Here is a 20,895-nt window from a genome sequence, read left to right as displayed (position 1 = left end):
GCAGGCCCGCGAGCCCACCTGCCACGCGTTTGATTGACAGCTGAATAGATCCTGTGTGCACTGAGCCGATGCTCAGAGGGCATCTTGTTTCTCTCGGTCTGCGCGTGCTACGTGATAGCTGGGGTCCTATTCCGTGTCTGAGCGGCCATGCAGCCTCCTCTGCCAAGCAATAAGCGCTGCCCTGAAGCGCGAAGGGGACGAAAGGAAATTACAGGATGCTATCAGCAATTGAGTTCAATTGGGGTTGAATGAACATCATGTAAACCTGAATGGATTTAAACCAAGTAGTGGTTATTTATTTTGCTCCAACATCCTCCAGTTTTCTTCTGGACTTATTCATCCAAAATGCGGAAGATGGTTCCAGTTGTGTGCTTTGCGACGATGTTGCTCCAGGGTAAGTCAGTGGCACTTGTGCTGTAATTTGGACATTTTTTGGAAAGCTTTAGGAGTTTAGGCTATGGAAATCTAAAAATTATATTTCTATACATGTATGTCTCGTTTTATATACTGTTGCCTTGCAATTTTTTTCTGACCTAGATCGACATTTTTGCTTTTATAGTTCACAACATAAAGTATTTTTATAAATCCAAGTGCGCTCATTTTACACATTGGATTGTTCGCAGAGGTGGAAAAAGTATTCAATTGTCATACTTGAGTAAAAGTGCAAAGTAAAAGTAAATGCTACACATCAAATTCCTTATATTTAGCAAACCAGACGGTACAATTTCGTTTTTTTATAACTTTTTTTTGACAGCAATGGGCACACTCCAACACTCAGACATAATTGACAAAGGAAGCATTTATGTTTAGTGAGTCCACCAGATCAGAGGCAGTAGGGAGGACCAGGGACATTCTCCTGATAAATGTGTGATTTGGACCTTTTTCCTTTACTGCTAAGCAATTCAAATTGTAACTAGAACTTTTGGGTGCCAGGGAAAATGTATGGAGTTAAAAGTACATCATTTTCTTTAGGAATGTAGTGAAGTAAAAGTAGTCCAAAATAAATAATATTAAAGCAAAGTACAGATACTCCAAAATCTACTTAAGTAGTACTTTAAAGTATTTTTTACTGAAGTACTTTACACCACCGATTGTTCGGCATGCCCCTTGGGCACTTCGATCCATGAGTCACACAATCTCCAGACCATACTCTCTCCAAACAAGGTCATCCTTTAATTGGTGCTCAGGTGGATTAAATGGGGTAGCTGTGGAGTGGGGCTTGAACCAGCATTCCATGGGCCCAATATCATGCCACCTGTGCCATTAAGGCTTTTGACCCCTCAGAGTCTACACCTATAAAGGGAGACTGCAACAAATAACTTCTATATTCTCCTATCGCAGTGGCTCACTCGGCTCAGGGCCGGTACGCTCAACAGCTGCTCACCGACCTGATGGAGAACTACTCAAACGCCCTGCGGCCGGTGGAGGACACAGACAAAGCCTTGAACGTAACACTGCAGATCACTCTCTCCCAGATCAAAGACATGGTGAGTCTCAGAGATGACTGACTGTGTCTCGACGATGAGCAGAGCACCACTGGCAATCTATGACTGGCTTCTCTCTCGATGAGGCTTTGACAAAATGTCATCCTTGATCAAATACTTTCAAATATATCAAATATATTGTGGAGAGAGAGATCGTGTACTTTTGATCATAAAGCATTGTGAGAGAAAGGCATCAATTGCCAGTGCTGCTCTGTTCATTGGTAAGACAGTCTAGTCTGCATATAGCATAAAGTCAGTCATCTCTGTGACTCACCTGGTCTTTTACTCAAGCATGAAAGGCATATGCACTGAATCTTTAACATGCACCCGGGCAGGGCAGATCGGTCCGCCAAGATGCCCTCACTGTATTGGTTACCCAGGTGATTGTGTTGGTTCCTCTGTTGATGTGCATGAGAATCAGAAACACCCAGAATTTGCCTTGGTGAGAAGGTGCTGCCAGCAACAGACAATAATTCAACCGAATGCAGACACCAGTCGAGATGGACGTCATACAGAATATACAATACCGGAACAGGGACCATAAACCAAAACTCTGGAGCATAGGCTGATTACAGTTGCAATACACCATTTACAGAGGGGATCTATCTGCATAAAGCAGGGGGAGGGATGTCGCCATGGTGAATAGATACAGTGTTGTGTGGAGGTGCACATTGTGCAATTGCAATTGAGTGCAGATTAGGATTAGAGGTCACTGATGACAAGGTGCAGTGGTCAGCTAGGAGGTCTGAGAGACGTCAGACCTCCTACTGTACCGGCTTACAGTTACTCAGCCGTCTCCTGTTTCAGTCCAGCGGAGGGTCAACCTCCCCTTCTGCGTGTCTGTGTGTCTGACTAAGTAACTAAGTGCATCTTGTCCGGTGCACTCTGAAGAGAGACGAGACATCTGTCCTACGGCCTTCATCCTCGTCTCTGTGATGATGTCATCCTGCCACTTGGAAACGCACACAGACCCATTACGCGTGTGTGACCTGTGTGTTTGTGTGTGTATCCGAGTGTGTGTGTAACGAAGGTTCCTTTACTCTCCTTGGTTCCCTGCTTTGGTTAAGCAGTGCATCAGGTTCTGGCAGTGATACTTCCTAAACTGGGTCTGGATTTCACTGTGTCTGACAGCTAGTCTGAGACCTTAGTGGGTTATTGAGTGACAGAGAGAGAGAGAGAGAGAGGGAGAGGAAGAGTGAGAGCGCGGAAGAGTGAGAGAAATATATACAGTGCCTTGCGAAAGTATTCGGCCCCCTTGAACTTTGCGACCTTTTGCCACATTTCAGGCTTCAAACATAAAGATATAAAACTGTATTTTTTTGTGAAGAATCAACAACAAGTGGGACACAATCATGAAGTGGAACAACATTTATTGGATATTTCAAACTTTTTTAACAAATCAAAAACTGAAAAATTGGGCGTGCAAAATTATTCAGCCCCTTTACTTTCAGTGCAGCAAACTCTCTCCAGAGGTTCAGTGAGGATCTCTGAATGATCCAATGTTGACCTAAATGACTAATGATGATAAATACAATCCACCTGTGTGTAATCAAGTCTCCGTATAAATGCACCTGCACTGTGATAGTCTCAGAGGTCCGTTAAAAGTGCAGAGAGCATCATGAAGAACAAGGAACACACCAGGCAGGTCCGAGATACTGTTGTGAAGAAGTTTAAAGCCGGATTTGGATACAAAAAGATTTCCCAAGCTTTAAACATCCCAAGGAGCACTGTGCAAGATAATATTGAAATGGAAGGAGTATCAGACCACTGCAAATCTACCAAGACCTGGCCGTCCCTCTAAACTTTCAGCTCATACAAGGAGAAGACTGATCAGAGATGCAGCCAAGAGGCCCATGATCACTTTGGATGAACTGCAGAGATCTACAGCTGAGGTGGGAGACTCTGTCCATGGGACAACAATCAGTCGTATATTGCACAAATCTGGCCTTTATGGAAGAGTGGCAAGAAGAAAGCCATTTCTTAAAGATATCCATAAAAAGTGTTGTTTAAAGTTTGCCACAAGCCACCTGGGAGACACACCAAACATGTGGAAGAAGGTGCTCTGGTCAGATGAAACCAAAATTGAACTTTTTGGCAACAATGCAAAATGTTATGTTTGGCGTAAAAGCAACACAGCTGATCACCCTGAACACACCATCTCCACTGTCAAAGATGGTGGTGGCAGCATCATGGTTTGGGCCTGCTTTTCTTCAGCATGGACAGGGAAGATGGTTAAAATTGATGGGAAGATGGATGGAGCCAAATACAGGACCATTCTGGAAGAAAACCTGATGGAGTCTGCAAAAGACCTGAGACTGGGACGGAGATTTGTCTTCCAACAAGACAATGATCCAAAATATAAAGCAAAATCTACAATGGAATGGTTCAAAAATAAACATATCCAGGTGTTAGAATGGCCAAGTCAAAGTCCAGACCTGAATCCAATCGAGTGGAAAGAACTTGCTTTCACAAATGCTCTCCATCCAACCTCACTGAGCTCGAGCTGTTTTGCAAGGAGGAATGGGAAAAAATTCAGTCTCTCGATGTGCAAAACCGATAGAGACATACCCCAAGCGACTTACAGCTGTAATCGCAGCAAAAGGTGGCGCTACAAAGTATTAACAGGAGGCAAAAATTTTTCAGTTTTTGATTTGTTAAAAAAGTTTGAAATATCCAATAAATGTCGTTCCACTTCATGATTGTGACCCACTTGTTGTTGATTCTTCACAAAAAAAATACAGTTTTATATCTTTATGTTTGAAGCCTGAAATGTGGCAAAAGTTTGCAAAGTTCAAGTTGGCCGAATACTTTCACAAGGCACTGTATATATAGAGAGGGAGAGAGAGAGAGAGAGAGAGAGGGAGGGGGAGAGAGAGATACACATGTACAGTAGCATATTGCCCTTACCTGTGTGTGTCCACATGCCTGTGTGTGTGTGTGTGTGTGTGTGTGTGTGTGTGTGTGTGTGTGTGTGTGCGCATCTGCGGGATCTGTGTGTGTGTGTGTGTGTGCGCATCTGCGGCATCTGTGTGTGTGTGTGTGAACCTGCATCTGTATGTTTATTACTGTGCCTATGTATACAGGATGAGAGGAACCAGGTATTGATAGCGTACCTGTGGATCCGTCAGACGTGGCACGATGCCTACCTGAGGTGGAACAAGGAGGACTACGATGGCCTGGAGGTCATACGGATCCCCAGCAGCCTGGTGTGGAGGCCTGACCTCGTCCTCTATAACAAGTACGCCCGTACGTCACACAGATATATACAGCCACTGTACCATGATATCGGAATGACTTATTCTATCTTATTCAACCTCCCTTATTCACAATAATTATTGGTCCATGAATTGGTCATGTATTAATGCAAAGTATATATATATATATATATTGAGGAAGATGGTCCCATATACAGTAGAAGGATGTTATACTAAAGTTATGACATGGTTAGGCGGCAGGTGGCCTAGTGGTTGAGCGCGTTGGGCCTGTAACCAAAAGGTGACTGGTTTGAATCACCGAGCTGACTAGGTGAACGATCTGTCGATGTGCACTGGAAAAAGCCACTTAACCCTAATTGCTCCTGTAAATCACTGACTAAAATGTCATGTTGTGTTATTACAGTGTACAGGTACTAGTTTCCCCGTTCTTTCTCAGGGCGGATGATGACTTCTCAGGGCCGCTAGACACGAACGTGGTGCTGCGCTATAATGGGGAGATTACATGGGATGCTCCGGCCATCACCAAGAGCTCCTGTGTGGTGGACGTGTCCTACTTCCCCTTCGACAGCCAGGAGTGCAACCTCACCTTCGGCTCCTGGACATACAACGGCAACCAGGTATACAGGATGGGCATACATCCACAGATTATTATATTCTTATCTTTTTTTAAATTTATTGAACCTTTATTTAACTAGTCATTTAAGAACAAATTCTTATTTACAATGACGTCCTACACCGGCCAAACCCGGACGGCGCTGGGCCAATAGTGAACCGCCCTTGTCCTACTGCTTCAGACTGCCCTGCCGCAGACAGGCAGACACACACATTCCTCGGTGTGTGGTGATATCATTCTACCATTATCGATGCAGACAAACTCATTGTGTGTGTGTGTGTGTGTGTGTGTGCATTACACATGTCCTGCTAAAACACTGCTATTACGGTCCCATTATATTTTACCTTCTATTCCTATGTCTCTTCCCAGGTTGACATCGCTATGGGCATGGACAGCGGGGACCTGTCTGATTTCGTGGAGAACGTTGAATGGGAATGCCACGGCATGCCGGCCACCAAGAACGTCATTATGTACGGCTGCTGCTCCGACCCCTACCCTGACATCACCTACACCGTCCTGCTCCAGCGCCGCTCCTCCTTCTACATCTTTAACCTTCTCCTGCCTTGCTTCCTCATCTCCTTCCTGGCTCCGCTGGGCTTCTACCTGCCGGCTGACTCTGGGGAGAAGGTGTCCCTGGGGGTCACTGTGCTGCTGGCCCTGACTGTCTTCCAGCTCATGGTGGCCGAGAGTATGCCGCCGTCTGAGAGTGTGCCGCTTATTGGTGAGCGTGTACGCATCCCCCCGCGTCTCTTAGTCTTTCTCTAACTCTCTCACCCGCACACGCACCGCAAATCTCATACACACCTTACGTCTCATACACGCATGCATCTCATACGCACATGCTGTACATGTGCATGAACTCATTTTTCCCTCTCCTGTATATCACAGGAAAGTACTACATCGCTACCATGACGATGATCACAGCCTCCACGGCTCTCACCATCTTCATCATGAACATCCACTTCTGTGGGGCCGAGGCCAAACCCGTCCCCCACTGGGCCAAAGTCCTCATCATCGACTACATGTCCAAGATCTTCTTTGTCTACGAGGTGGGAGAGAACTGTGCCACTGCCACCTCTTCCTCCTCCTCCTCATCACATTTTGGCCAGGACGATGTCCACCAACCCAACTTCAGCCCCCACCGCCAGGCCAATGGGAAGCCGGGGGGCAACAGCGGGCGAGAGAACCAGTACCGCCACAAACACCCCAGACCCCAGACTCCTGGACCTCAACGTCACCCCAAGCCCCGACACCAACACCACATCACCAGAGACGAGAAGAACCATCTCTCCAGCTCCAAATACGAGGGCTTTGAGTCCAACAGGAACCTCCCCCTGGGGGACTGCTGCAAGGAGGCTCCGCCCTGCTGTCCGGAGGATGAAAAGACAGCCGTGGTCGCTGCTGCGGTGGCCTCAGTAACCTTTGGCCCCTGTGTGTTCTGTAGTCACGGCAGCAGCTTACCCGGGGTGGACTCCAAGCTGGTGCGGAACGTGGAGTACATTGCCAACTGCTTCCGGGAGCAGAGGGCCACCTGCGCCAAGGGGGCGGAGTGGAAGAGGGTTGCCAAGGTGATGGACAGGTTCTTCATGTGGATCTTTTTCATTATGGTCTTCCTCATGAGCATTCTGATCATCGGCAAGGCACCATGACAATGCTGGCCACCCACGTGTTGTTATTGGAGACTGTTCTGCGCACGGTTTCCCAAAAGCATCTTAAGGCTAAGTTCTTTGTTAGAACCATATGATCCTATGGTTCTAAGATAAACTATGGTTCTAAGATAAACTTAGCCTGGTGCTTTTGGGAAACCAGGCCCTGTTCTTTTGTTCATCAAGAAAGCATTTTTCATGTATATTATGTGTGTAATATGTCTTACTGATGAAACTGAAGAAGGTGCAAAGAGAGATGGCTATTTTGATAGATATCTATGTTATTTCCTCATTTCTGTTAACCTGATTGGAGTATTAACATTTCGACAAATACATTGAACTGCATTGTGGAGGAAAAACTATATTGCACTCATGATGTCCGGATTATCATAAGCACGATCAGTTACTGAAGTTTGTCAATTCATTTCACTCTTTCTTTTCATCTCTGTACAGAAAATACGTTATATAAAAAAAACCATAGCAAATACTGTGTATAAGTAAACTCAAATATCACTACAAGTGTATACTATACTGTGTGTGAATGAACAGCACACTCCATACATCCTCCCCATACTAATATCGCCACATGTCCCCACTAAATAACAACATTAGAACTATCACGTATCACTCACCAGTCTGAAATCAGACTCCAGGGGCTTCAGCGACAAATGACCCGCTCCGGATCCACACGGCCGGAATCATTTTTCACTTCAAAATCATGCAGTGAATAGTTAATGACTGCTTTGTTTCCAAACAGGCACTGTAAAGATGTAAGGTAATATGGAACATAAATTATGCAACACAATGAGTTTGCCCCCTCCAACAACACATACCAACATCCAGGTGTGTGTGTGTATACTGTATGTTTGTGTGTGTTGGCAGGAAGTGGTTGGGGGGGGGGGTGTGGTTTACTTTGGACTCATCTGCACACCTCCTAGAAGTAGTCAACCACTCAAAGGATAAAGTATTTGAACAGAGTGCCTCCCTTATTTGTCCCTATGGATCCTTGTACAGTTTTGAGTTTTTATTTGCAGAATTGTCGCTACTACCTTGTATGTCCAGCAGAGGGCAGACATCGCTCACCAATTATCCTCTTGAACGGCACAGAAAATAGGAGACAGTGAATTTGAAATCAGATGTCATTACAACAGCCACCTTTAATACTTTACACATCCATAATAAAAAGCTAATTTTGATTGTAAAATAAAGATATGATCATTACATTTCATTTTGAGTGAATATAGAGTGGAGGATTATGGATGCATAACCAGCCAGTGTTAAGGAAACTAGTTCATCATCATAACTGATACTAAACCTGTCTCTTGAACCTATCCTCTGACATTAATGAGAACCTGAGTTCACTCAGACAAGGAAGCCTGAGCAGTCATCATCCTCTTCAGGGAAGTGATTGTCATGCTGAGTCTGAGAGTGAAATCTCTCACATTTGCATACTGGGGAAGCCTGTCTCTGGTCCTATTAGTGTACGGTGAGCCGCGGGCCCGATGCATGCTATGATCACCCCAGGAGACAGTGAGAAGTGGGAAACATGTAATTTGCACAGACAGGAGCGCGGCTTGGGAGAGACTGCTGGGGAAATTGCCAGGGTCTTTTTTATTTCACTTAAAGAAGGCTGGGGGAGCCTATCACCACCTGTCTGCATGCTGCACAGGAGGATGGATCATCATGATATGGACTGTCTCATGCTTCATGACGTGATTGTTCATTATTGTACGGTTAAGGACCTGAAGTTAAAAAGTGGCATTCTGATGACTAATTAATGACTCGTCATCATTTAGCATTGTAATAAACATTAGTGATGCGCTGGTTGACTGAATGAAAATAAAACAATGCATAAACAAATCCATAAATGTGTAATTCCTGTGCAATTCATATCGTTCGGCTAAATTGAGATTTTTCTTTCATTTAAAAAAAAAACCTGGCGTTAGTGCGTAGCCTAAGCTTCAGGGCCTAACTGTAGCGCGCCAAATTACACACCATTTGCCAAATGCTTTGGGGAACTTGGGAAGACCACGTCAACTTTAACGTTAAAGTTATAAAAGAGGAAGATAGCAGTGCCTGCTATGTTATGCGTGATGATTGTGAGGTGCTATGCAGTCTACTGTTCCGATGGGTTAATTGAATAATAGTCTGAAATCTGGACAATGACTGTATCTATAACCTCTCACATAGGTACTATAATATTAACTCCTGCATTTCTTCTGGTAAAAAAAAAACAAATGTCAATTTTGACTGAGGAGGCCTACTTCACTAATTTTGTGGGATTTTTCTGTTGTTGATATATATAAATATATATACAGTGGGGCAAAAAAGTATTTAGTCAGCCACCAGTTGTGCAAGTTCTCCCACTTAAAAAGATGAGAGGGGCCTGTAAATTTAATCATAGGTACACTTCAACTCTGACAGACAAAATGAGAAAAAAAATCCAGAAAATCACATTGTAGGATTTTTAATGAATTTATTTGCAAATTATGGTGGAAAATAAGTATTTGGTCACCTACAAACAAGCAAGATTTCTGGCTCTCACAGACCTGTAACTTCTTCTTTAAGAGGCTCCTCTGTCCTCCACTCATTACCTGTATTAATGGCACCTGTTTGAACTTGTTATCAGTATAAAAGACACCTGTCCACAACCTCAAACAGTCACACTTCAAACTCCACTATGGCCAAGACCAAAGAGCTGTCAAAGGACACCAGAAACAAAATTGTAGACCTGTACCAGGCTGGGAAAACTGAATCTGCAATAGGTAAACAGCTTGGTTTGAAGAAATCAACTGTGGGAGCAATTATTAGGAAATGGAAGACATACAAGACCACTGATAATCTCACTCGATCTGGGGCTCCACGCAAGATCTCATCCCGTAGGGTCAAAATGATCACAAGAACGGTGAGCAAAAATCCCAGAACCACACGGGGGGACCTAGTGAATGACCTGCAGAGAGCTGGGACCAAAGTAACAAAGCCTACCATCAGTAACACACTACGCCGCCAGGGACTCAAATCCTGCAGTGCCAGACGTGTCCCCCTGCTTAAGCCAGTACATGTCCAGGCCCGTCTGAAGTTTGCTAGAGAGCATTTGGATGATCCAGAAGAAGATTGGGAGAATGTCATATGGTCAGATGAAACCAAAATATAACTTTTTGGTATAAACTAAACTCGTCGTGTTTGGAGGACAAAGAATGCTGAGTTGCATCCAAAAAACACCATACCTACTGTGAAGCATGGGGGTGGAAACATCATGCTTTGGGGCTGTTTTTCTGCAAAGGGACCAGGACGACTGATCCGTGTAAAGGAAAGAATGAATGGGGCCATGTATCATGAGATTTTGAGTGAAAACCTCCTTCCATCAGCAAGGGCATTGAAGATGAAACGTGGCTGGGTCTTTCAGCATGACAATGATCCCAAACACACCGCCCGGGCAACGAAGGAGTGGCTTCGTAAGAAGCATTTCAAGGTCCTGGAGTGGCCTAGCCAGTCTCCAGATCTCAACCCCATAGAAAATCTTTGGAGGGAGTTGAAAGTCTGTGTTGCCCAGCAACAGCCCCAAAACATCACTGCTCTAGAAGAGATCTGCATGGAGGAATGGGCCAAAATACCAGCAACAGTGTGTGAAAACCTTGTGAAGACTTACAGAAAACGTTTGACCTCTGTCATTGCCAGCAAAGGGTATATAACAAAGTATTGAGATAAACTTTTGTTATTGACCAAATACTTATTTTCCACCATAATTTGAAAAATAAATTCATAAAAAATCCTACAATGTGATTTTCTGGATTTGTTTTCTCATTTTGTCTGTCATAGTTGAAGTGTACCTATGATGAAAATTACAGGCCTCTCTCATCTTTTTAAGTGGGAGAACTTGCACAATTGGTGGCTGACTAAATACTTTTTTTGCCCCACTGTATATATATTTGTATTACTATTTATTTAATTTTGATTTATCAGGGGGTGCTGTAGCACCCTAGGTACCCCTACTTCCCGCTGCTATGCTAATATCCATGGACAAGATAGTGTTAATGTGACCCCATACAGTAGGTCCTGCTAAAGACGATCGCAGGCAAAGAAATATATATAAACCAACCTGACTGCAGAGGGCTCCTCCATATCGTACGAAAGTAACAAAATGCTGGCAGTTGAACATCAAATCATAGCCGTCTAAGAAGATCACTCAAATTCTGTCACATTTGTGCATTTGGAGACGTAGGGCATTGATGTGTGTTGTTACCAATCCTGATTTTTCCTGTTGAAATTTTGCTTTCAGAAATGTGTTGTAGGCGAAGAACTTGTCATTAAGAAAGAAGGCCTCATTCAGCAGTTGTTCTCTGTTCAATAAAAAATATTGAGACAATAAATGCAACCTTAACATCAGCAGGTGTCAGGTATGTGCGTACTGGTAGCGAAGTCAGGTGCAGGAGAGCAGAGATTTGTGAACAGGCGCACACTTTATTGAGGCAAAAGTGCAAAACACGCAAAACAGTCACAAGAATTATGTTTAACAATAAACATCTTCGTGAAATACCACGGGAAAAAAACATACCAGTCTGGCGTGTCAACAACAAACACGTAACACAAACAATCTTACACAAAGAGATGATGGGGAACAGAGGAATAAATACATGTAGATTGATTGGGGAATGAGAACCAGGTGTGCAGGGAACAAGACAAAACAAATGGATACATGAAAAATGGAGTGGCGACAGCTTGAAAGCCGGTGACGTCTACCGCCGAACGCCGCCCGAACAAGTCAGAGGAGCCAACTTCGGCAGAAGTCGTGACAGCAGGCCTAATGTTACATAAGATGCCACCTTTCCAACAAGTCAGTTCAACAAATTTCTGCCCTGCTAGAGCAGGCCCGGTCAACTATAGAGCTATAGTTTATTCAATTTATTTTTGAAATTATATAGATTATATTTTATATTTATACAATTGCACAGAGAAAGAGATTTTGTTTAACGAGTAATATACAAACATTTTTAAGGAACAGATCAAAATTCCTTTCAAAACCTCACCTAATGGCACTGAGCCTTTAAAAAAAATTATATATTTTAGGAGGGAGAACACATTGGGTGGGATCTTAGACCAGTCAAAGATACAGAATCCTCCCGATCCTTGATATCCTTCGTCTGCGCTTATGGACAGCCCTCTTCAATTCAATCCACAGGTTTTCAATGGGTTTCAAGTTCGGAGACTGAGATGGCCACTGCAAAATCTTGATTTTGATGTGTGCTTGGGGTTATTGTTTTGCTGGAAGATCCACTTGCGGTCAAGTTTCAACCTCCTGGCAGAGGCAACTAGGTTTTTGGCAAAAAAATATCCTGGTACTCGGTAAAGTTCATGATGTTGTTGACCTTAACAATGGCCCCAGGACCAGTGCAATCAAAATAGCCCCATAACATCAAAGAATTACCACCATATTTTACAGTAAGTTTGGGTTTCTTTTCTTCTCATGCATTCTCATTTCTACGCCAAACCTACCACTGATGTGCGTGGTCAAAGAGCTCGATTTTCATGTCAACCAACAAATGTAAACACCTGGAGTTTGCTAAATGGCATTGGCACTTGGATTGGAACTGGTGCTTGGGTCAGATGACATTAAAATAGAGCTCTTTGGCGAAACCCAATGGTGGGTTTGGTTGATGGCTTTTTTTCAAATCCAATGACTTTTCCATGTAGATTCCACTTCACAATACATTGGCAAATTATGTTGAATCAACAGTGATTCAACCAGTTTGTGCCGAGTGGGATATAATACAATTAGTACAAAGGATGACATTTTAGTATGTAGTAAGCAAGAGATAATTCGGGTACAGCCTCTGTAATGATTGATTTGTAAAAATCAAATCGAACATGAATTTAAAAGCTCATTTAAAGTTTGATTTGATTTAGTCCTACTCTTTAGCTTTGATTTTTTGGTTGAGATGGAGACGTGAATCCAACATATGAATTATTAATTTGTAAACAAACTGGAATTAAAGCCAAACTAAGTCAGTGGCACAGAGGGAACTGTCCAAGCAGAAGATACAGTGCACATCTCATTCAAATGTTGATATTTGGTTGCATTGGCAAACACGATCCAATATTACAAAATAGCATTACATTTGAAATCAACCAGAGGTAGAAACCCCAGGTTAATATACAGAATATTGTCTATTTTTAGTTGAATCCTGGGTTGAATTGAAACAATAGCTGTTGATGACTTTGCGTTGTAAAAAGGTTTGTATTTGGTTGCGTTGACAACCAAACACAATTCAATATCACTTTTGAAATAGAGTAAATAGCCGAAAGTTAAGGCTATCTTACTAACTCATGTAACGTTCAACCTTAAAATGAGGCTACAGTAGCTATACATGTCTTCTTATGTAATCATGTAAAGCCTCTATGTTCAAGTTAGCATGCATAGGTCATCGCAGGGTCTGTGGCGATCTTCACAATCGCTGTAATAATTTGCATAGAATCTCGAACGGCATTGATCACTTGCGCTTTGTACTTTTAATGTCATCTCAACTGAAATCCAGGTCATTTGGTTCTGCTAATAGATGAAGCACAGTGATAACATATTCATCTTTTGAATAAAATAAATCTATTTACATTTAAAATGATCTGTGCTTTTAAATGGTCGAAAGCGCAGTGATAGACATTTGGGTGTCAACCACACTGTTTTGGAAAACCTCCCTGGTCTTTGTAGTTGAATCTGTGCTTGAAATTCACTACTTCACTGAGAGACCTTACAGATAATTATATGTACAGAAATGAGGTAAACATTCAAAAATCATTTGAACCACTATTACTGTCCATGCAACTTATTATGTGACATGTTAAGCACATTTTTACTCCTGAAAGTATATAGGACTGCCATAACAAGTGGGTTGAATACTTATTTGATTTGATTTCAGCTTAAATGTTTTATTAATCTGTAAAAAAAAGTCTAAAAACAAAATGACACTTTTGGGGTACTGTGTGTAGACAGTCAGTGGCACAAAATCTCAATTGAATCTATTTTAAATTCAGGCTGTAACACTACAACAAGTGTTTAATAACAAGAGAGAGGTAGATTCCCAGTATCTTCTAGGCTGCATTTGGCTGAAACCAGGGTTGAAGTCACTCTTCAGGAACGGGGGAGGTAATGACATGTTGAAGTTGACAAGCCATCACGGTTTTGTGGAGCTTGTGATTAGGATATGCTGAAATGAAACTCCTTCATTTGGGAATAATGTTAAAGACTGAGCCAACAACACAACTGTTAACAATGGATTGACCCCATCGTCACTCACATGGCCACCTTCGTTCTTTTGGTGATCTGAGGGAGAACTGCACATTTTTTTCAAACACCCTCATGAGCACAGGGAAGAGAATACTTATCTGTGGCCCTCTCCCGTGCTACTGAAGGGGTTCGGAACATTTCAGCCGTTTCTTTACCCTGAATGAGCACCTGAATAAACTTTGCAATGACAGGAATGCCCCTTTTTGTGACAACTTTGATTTGCTGTGGGAGCAACAAGCACTTTTTAAAAGAGACGGGATTCATCCTAACCGCAGTGGTTCCGGGATTATTTCCAGCAACATCGCAAACTGTTTTAGAGACTGACAGACGTGGTCTGGTCGTGCTCCAGTCCTCCCTGTCAGAATGAGCAACAGATGATTTGGAAAGCATATCAACTCCTGTAGAAATGGCACTATGGTTATTCATCTCGGCCTTCATGTGAGTTTATACATACTGTTATCTCCTACCATTCTGATAGATTCGAGACTGTCAGAAAACATGGTTTTAATGTTAATAATTTGGTTGTTATTCCTTTGGCTACCTGGAGGCAGACACCCCAGAGGCAGAGTGGCCCACACTCATTGAATATGGCGCTTTGAAATGTTAGAGCAATCACAAGTAAAACATTTCTCGGGAATGACTTCATGACTGAGCGCATAGTTAATTGCATGTTTCTCACTGAAACATGGCTGTCATCAGACTGTAGTGCCGCTCTTATTGAAGCCTCTCCTCGGACTACAGCTTTTCATACTCTGAACTATTGTCTATTGTCCTTGAGAACTAAGATAAAATCATTGTGTTGGGCGATTTTAATATTCATGTTGACAAAGAGACTGGCTCCAAGGTCATTGAATGTATTAATCTTTTAAGCTCTATGGACTTTATCCAACATGTTACTATGCACACCCATAACCGCGGCCATACTCTGGACCTGGTTATTACCAAGGGGGCTTTCTATGAACATATCCTCTATTGTTGATGTTGCTTTATCTAATCACCACTGTGTATTTTTTTATTACATTGTTGCCCATAGCACATGGTAATACTGAATGCATTATTGAGAAACACTATCTTACTTCTGAAGTTGATGCAAATTGTATTGAATGTATGAACAATACTCCACCACCTATTCTGGTGGAGTACAAAACACAAATCCCCCATGTCACACCCTGACCTAACCAAAATAATAAAGAAAACAAAGATAATTAAGGCCAGGGCGTGACAGTATTAAATAAAAAATATTCCTCATCAATCTACACACGATACCGCATAATGACAAAGAGAAAAATGTTTTCAAAAAATGTTTTCAAATGTTAAAAAAACTAAAACAGAAATAACTTATTTACATAACTGTTCCGACCCTTTGCTATGAGGCTCGAAATTGAGCTCAGCTGTTTCCATTTATCATCAAAAGTGAAAGGGTCTGAATACTTTCCGAATGCACTATATAACAAGGCAATTAGAAATTCCAGAAGGGCTAATTTTTCTAACTTCATCACTATTAATCAGAATATTTAGAGAGTGCTCTTCTCGACAATTGATGGCCTGATAAGTCCTACCCCTGCAAACCTATGTGAACTTTCCTCCACATCTAAATGTGAGGAGTTTACAGCACATTTCAGAGATAAGACAACCAACAATAGGCTCGGTATGAGTCAAGCAAGACCTGATGAGAAGTTTGACATGTGCCCTTTAGTTAAAGTGGTAAATTATCTTAGAGCCAACACAGATGCCAAACTCTTAGATTAAAGTGTTGCATTCAACACTGTTGACCATGATGTCCTTCTGGACAGGTGGGTTGGCCTCTCCGGTGCCGTTCTAAATTGTTTTAGGACTTATTTAACCGGTCGAGAGTTTTTTGTCACACTTGGTGAACATAACTCAGAGACAATACATATCACATGTGGCATTCCATAAGGTTCGATTTTGGGTCCGGTACTGTTCAGTTTATATATGTTACCCCTTGGCAGCACTATCAGAAAGCACGGCTACGCAGACGATACACAACTTCACATTTCTATGTCACCAGAGGATTTTAGCTCCATGGATAAATTATTAGACTGCATTAGTGATTTTAATACAACTTCCTTCAGCTAAACTAAGACAAGACCGCAGAAATTGTTGGAACAAAAGCACAGAGAGAAAATCTAGCCGCACATTTTTAGCAAAAAAGACAAAACACCAGGTAAAAAACCTAGGTGTTATTTTAGATTAGGAACTAAATTTCGAATCACACATTAGGAATGTGACCAAAATAGCTTTTTACAACTTGAGTTTTTCTCTCAGTCTGTTTCTCTCTCAGGCTGATACAGAGAGACTCATCCATGTTTTTATTACAAGCAGGCCTGACTACTATAATGCTCTCATGGATGGTCTACCCAAGAAAGTAATTGGTCAACTACAAAACATACAGAATGCTGCAGCATGGGTACTGACCAATTTTTTACACCAATTTTAAGGTCTCTGCACTGGCTGCCTGTGAGTTTTTATAATTCATTTTAAGATTATTCTATTGGTTTGTCAATAAATAGACGTTCTTGTGCACCCCAATACATATAGCATACAGATATGCTTTAAGTTATGTACCCAGAAGGTCCCTCAGGTCCTCAGGTACTGGCCTTTTAACTATTCCAAAGCCTAGGACCAAGAGGCATGGAGAGGCAGCCTTTTAACTATTCCAAAGCCCAGGACCAAGAGGCATGGAGAGGCAGCCTTTAGTTATTATGCCCCCTGCCTCTGGAATAGCCTGCCAGAGAACCTGGAGGGGGGAGGGGGGGGGCTGTGGACATGTTTAATAGATCTCTTAAATCACATCTTTTTAGCTTTGCTTTTCCTTAGTGTGCTTTTTAGTTGCTCAGTTTGTGTCATTATTTTGTTATTTGTCTTATGTTTTATGATTTATGGTTATGATTTAACTGTTTTATGCATTAGGCCTAATAGTGCAGTGATTCTTCAAATTTGGAAGCCTTTGCATAATAGCTGGGAAATTGTTGATTTTGCAACAACAAAAAATAGGATCGCAGAATTGCAAAATCCTGGATGGACTGGCAAATGCATCCCAGAACATTTTCACACGCAAATAACCATTGGTTTATTTTTACATGATACATCTGTCCTTCTCAAGTTCTAGACTCAAAGGCAGAATGAGAGTTCATCAGAGCGGTCAGCACGCAGTCTCTTTCAACAAGATGGCAAATTCAGCACTCTCCATAGTGTGCGACTTTCTTTCTTTTTATACATATGTTAGTCAGCACCTCTACAAACATTTTTGGATTTGCATTAGCTCATGCTTTTTAATAGGAAAGATGCACCATCAGAATGCAATTTAGTGAGGGCCCAAAACAATGACAAATGTTTTTTTACATTTATTGTGAAACACTATAATTCCATTACTGCAGACGTATTTTGGACCTTTTCTGAAATTATAATGCAACAATGTTCCAGGAAGCTCCTTTAAAAATGGGAGTTTTAATAAGGGTAGCTTTATAATGTATAAATGTTATGTTATCAAAAAGCTGTATACAAGAAACGTATTCCAGACCGGTCTGCAAGTTTTTAAGTTTTTATGGCTTTTCAAGTAATGCTGTATACAGTAAATAGTGTTCCAAATAATAATAATAACTATAAAAAAGTCTGAAATATCTTCAAGATTTAAAATGTGACCGCTGAAGCAATTATTAGGATTATTAGTCATGTGTCCCCCAAAGATGATCTATTATATTGCGAAGATAGTCCACTAAGCACTAACAACGGAAATATACCGAACAGAAATATAAACACAACATGCAACAATTCCAAAGATTTTACTGAGTTGCAGTTCATATAAGGAAATAAGTCAATTGAAATGAATTAATTAATTTGGCCCTAATCTATGGATTTCACCTGACTGGGCAGGGGCCTTAGAGGGCATAGGCCCACCCACTTGGCAGCCAGGCCCACCCACTTGGGAGCCAAGCCCAGTCAATCAGAATGAGTTTTTCCCTTTATTACAGACAGGAATACTCCTCAACACCCTCCTCCACCCCCCCTCAGACGATCCCGTAGGTGAAAAAGCCGGATGTGGAGGTCCTGGCCTGGTGTAGTTACACGAAGTCTGCTGTTGTGAGGCCGGTTGAACGTACTGCCAAATTCTCTAAAATGACATTGGAGGCGGCTTATGGTAGAGAAATTAACATAAAATTATCTGGCAACAGCTCTGGTGGACATTCCTGCAGTCAGTATGCCAATTTCACGCTCCCTCAAAACTTGAGACATCTGTGGCATTGTGTTGTGTGACAAAACTGCACATTTTAAAGTGGCCTTTTATTGTACAAAGCAAAAGGTGCATCTGTGTCATGATCATGCTGTTTAATCACCTTCTTGATATGCCACACCTGCCAGTTGGATGGATTATCTTGGCAAAGGAGAAATGCTCACTAACAGGAATGTAAACAAATGTGTGCTCAAAATGTGAGTGACACTTTACAAACGTTGCATTTACGTTTTTGCTCATTCTAGCCCATGAGAGTGCAGATATGCACAGCTTGTAAACCATTTTTTTCTCAAAGTTTCCAGGTGCGTCAATTTATATCAATACATTTCTAACAACATAATAATTACGAAACTTCTATTAGATCAAATAAGTAGTAAATTAGTATTCACATTTTTTGCTTACCAAATTAGACACTGTTATATACACCTCCATAAAAAAAAAAAGCACTTTGTCTTCTTATTGCTGTATTCTCGCGCCGACAGATTTTGGGCGAAGTTAATCCTCTCGCTTTGCCCCTTCCTCTCTGGCGTAGCGTAGTTTCGGTGATGCCTAGGCTGATGAAGGAGACTGGGTACCACCTATTACCCCTGCCAGGTTTTGTGTCCGGGATGGAGGCCATGGGGGAAAGCAATGAAATGCCAGAAAAGGGGATTAGACTAGAGAGATAGTAGGCTATGCTATGGCAAATTTAATAAAAAATTCAAGTCGTGTCTGTGTTACTGCAATGTAGGTATTCTTATCTGTCAAATTGAACGTAGTGGGATACTACTGCATAAATCTTGGATTCCAGAAAATTAGCATATAGTTACCATGGTGATGGAAGCTCGCTGATCCAAGGAGTTCCACAATAATACTGCTAGCTACTTGGGGAAGTTTTCTGCTTACTTCTAGCAAGCTAGCTAGCTTTTTAATTTTCTAGTAGATCTACCGTGTCTCACTTTTGAGAGTGAAACGACTATCTTTCTTTCCAGCATTTTTTTATTGCCAAGTTATATAACATTTCCAGGAGTCCGCCCATCGCGAAAAGAAGACAGCCAGATTGTAGGTGCTCAGGTTAGGTCTCACTGCTGGTCACGTAGCCCAAACATCTGCTTCGACATAAGGAAATATGACTGTGCTTGCTGCTGGTTAATGGATACCTGAGACAGAAAAGTTCTGAAGACGTCTCCCCCTCTGAAGGTAAAGACCGCAACCACTATACCGTGCGTTTACTATTCAAGAAAATCGTACTGTATGTAGCCTACCATTTGTCTCTAATTGTTGTTAACACATCTCAGCAGCAGCGTTGCAATTGTACAATTAGAAGCCTGTCATTATTGTCTCTGTGTCATAAGTAGTAGTAGTAGTCCTGGTGGTTTATTATTATACTTTTATAAAAACTTTTTTTGACATCATTTTGTATATCATTTCTTGGCTTGAACCCTTAACTCACAGCTACAGTGTGTCTCCAGTGTACAGTATGTGGGTGTTTTTGTCTTTTCAGGGCCTGAGTGGAGGGACAGGAGTTGGGTCGTGTTCTTGAGGTGAGCCTTAGTAGACCAGGCAACCATAACAAGATGGTGAAAAAAAACACAGGACACTCACGACGGTCGTCCATATCCAAGACAGCTGGTGGTTCCCAGATATCCAGCCTCAAAGACCTGAGCCTGCTGGATGGATCTGGCCTTGGGCAGGAGGAGACCCCAGAGCTGCCTCCAGAACCCCCCACACCTGACGAGAGCCACTTGGGTTTCCCAGACCCTGTCTATCTGCTGGCGGCAGTCATCTTTCAGAACACTCACCTGGAGAAGCCTGCTGCCCACCGATTAGTCAGTTATGGCAAGCGGGCGGGGCTGCCCCTGCCTGAGGCCAAGGATGAGGCGTACCAACGCAGCTCGTATGAGCTGGCCTTCAACACACTCAAATGTAAGTGAACAGCAGAGAGGACTGTAGGCTATGGGGAAATGTATGCTTAGAAAGGTTTTCTATCCTTCCTCCTTCATTCTATATTTTCCTCCTTAATTGACTGCAGTATGTACGTATGTATGATGGGTCCCCATTCCGCTGCATATGATTGGACGTGGTTATCTTGAGCCACGCATGCAAGAGAAAAGCAACGAAAGCAAACAAACGGCCATTTGAAAATGAGAATGAATAGTGTTAGGGACATTAATTGACAGGTGGAATTGAATCCTGATAGATTGATGGAGGGAAAAGTGCAGGAGAAAATCCCTTTGAATGGCCATGGGGAATTCAGTGGGATGTTACATATATATATATATATATATATATACATATATTATCTGTGAAACCAAGGACAGGGGTGCAAGTCTGCGGCTGCCAAACACACACGGCGTGTAATCACCATGGCGTTAAGGGAGGGCAAGGTTAGAGGACTGTCAGTGCAGCCCAGGAGATGGAATCGAT

At 42.2% G+C, this 20,895-nt stretch overlaps 2 protein-coding genes across 4 annotated transcripts in view; both read left to right on the top strand.

Annotated features, from left to right (window-relative positions):
- The first annotated feature begins 124 nt into the window (after positions 1–124).
- On the top strand, positions 125–8,727 carry LOC112220619 (neuronal acetylcholine receptor subunit alpha-9-II). Its single transcript, XM_042303041.1, has 6 exons — positions 125–394; positions 1,342–1,487; positions 4,568–4,722; positions 5,136–5,316; positions 5,682–6,033; positions 6,201–8,727. The coding sequence occupies exons 1-6, from the start codon at positions 346–348 to the stop codon at positions 6,959–6,961; spliced, it is 1,644 nt and encodes a 547-aa protein (XP_042158975.1). The 5' UTR covers positions 125–345; the 3' UTR covers positions 6,962–8,727.
- A 10,551-nt stretch (positions 8,728–19,278) lies between these two features.
- The window catches only part of LOC112220507 (putative methyltransferase NSUN7), a 38,244-nt gene continuing 36,627 nt past the window's right edge, over positions 19,279–20,895 (top strand). Inside the window, exons 1-2 of one of the 3 annotated variants that reach the window (XM_042303040.1) lie at positions 19,279–19,668; positions 19,973–20,394. In XM_042303040.1, coding sequence (XP_042158974.1) covers positions 20,046–20,394 — 349 coding nt within the window. In that variant the 5' untranslated portion in view covers positions 19,279–19,668; positions 19,973–20,045. Of the gene's footprint in view, positions 19,669–19,972; positions 20,395–20,895 lie in introns of those variants that run through there. The other 2 variants (XM_042303038.1, XM_042303039.1) reach the window with 2 other exon arrangements.

The sequence above is a fragment of the Oncorhynchus tshawytscha genome, linkage group LG21, assembly GCF_018296145.1.
Source record: "Oncorhynchus tshawytscha isolate Ot180627B linkage group LG21, Otsh_v2.0, whole genome shotgun sequence".
NCBI lineage: Eukaryota > Metazoa > Chordata > Actinopteri > Salmoniformes > Salmonidae > Oncorhynchus > Oncorhynchus tshawytscha.
Note: the sequence above shows the minus strand (reverse complement) of the source record. Positions and strands in the feature narration are given on the sequence as shown.

Excerpts from the sequence above, each read along its gene's own strand:
- LOC112220619 (XM_042303041.1), top strand. The coding sequence starts at position 346 with ATGCGGAAGATGGTTCCAGTTGTGTGCTTTGCGACGATGTTGCTCCAG. Across the intron at positions 1,488-4,567 it reads TCTCCCAGATCAAAGACATG|GATGAGAGGAACCAGGTATT; the intron begins GTGAGTCTCAGA and ends CTATGTATACAG. Across the intron at positions 5,317-5,681 it reads GGACATACAACGGCAACCAG|GTTGACATCGCTATGGGCAT; the intron begins GTATACAGGATG and ends GTCTCTTCCCAG.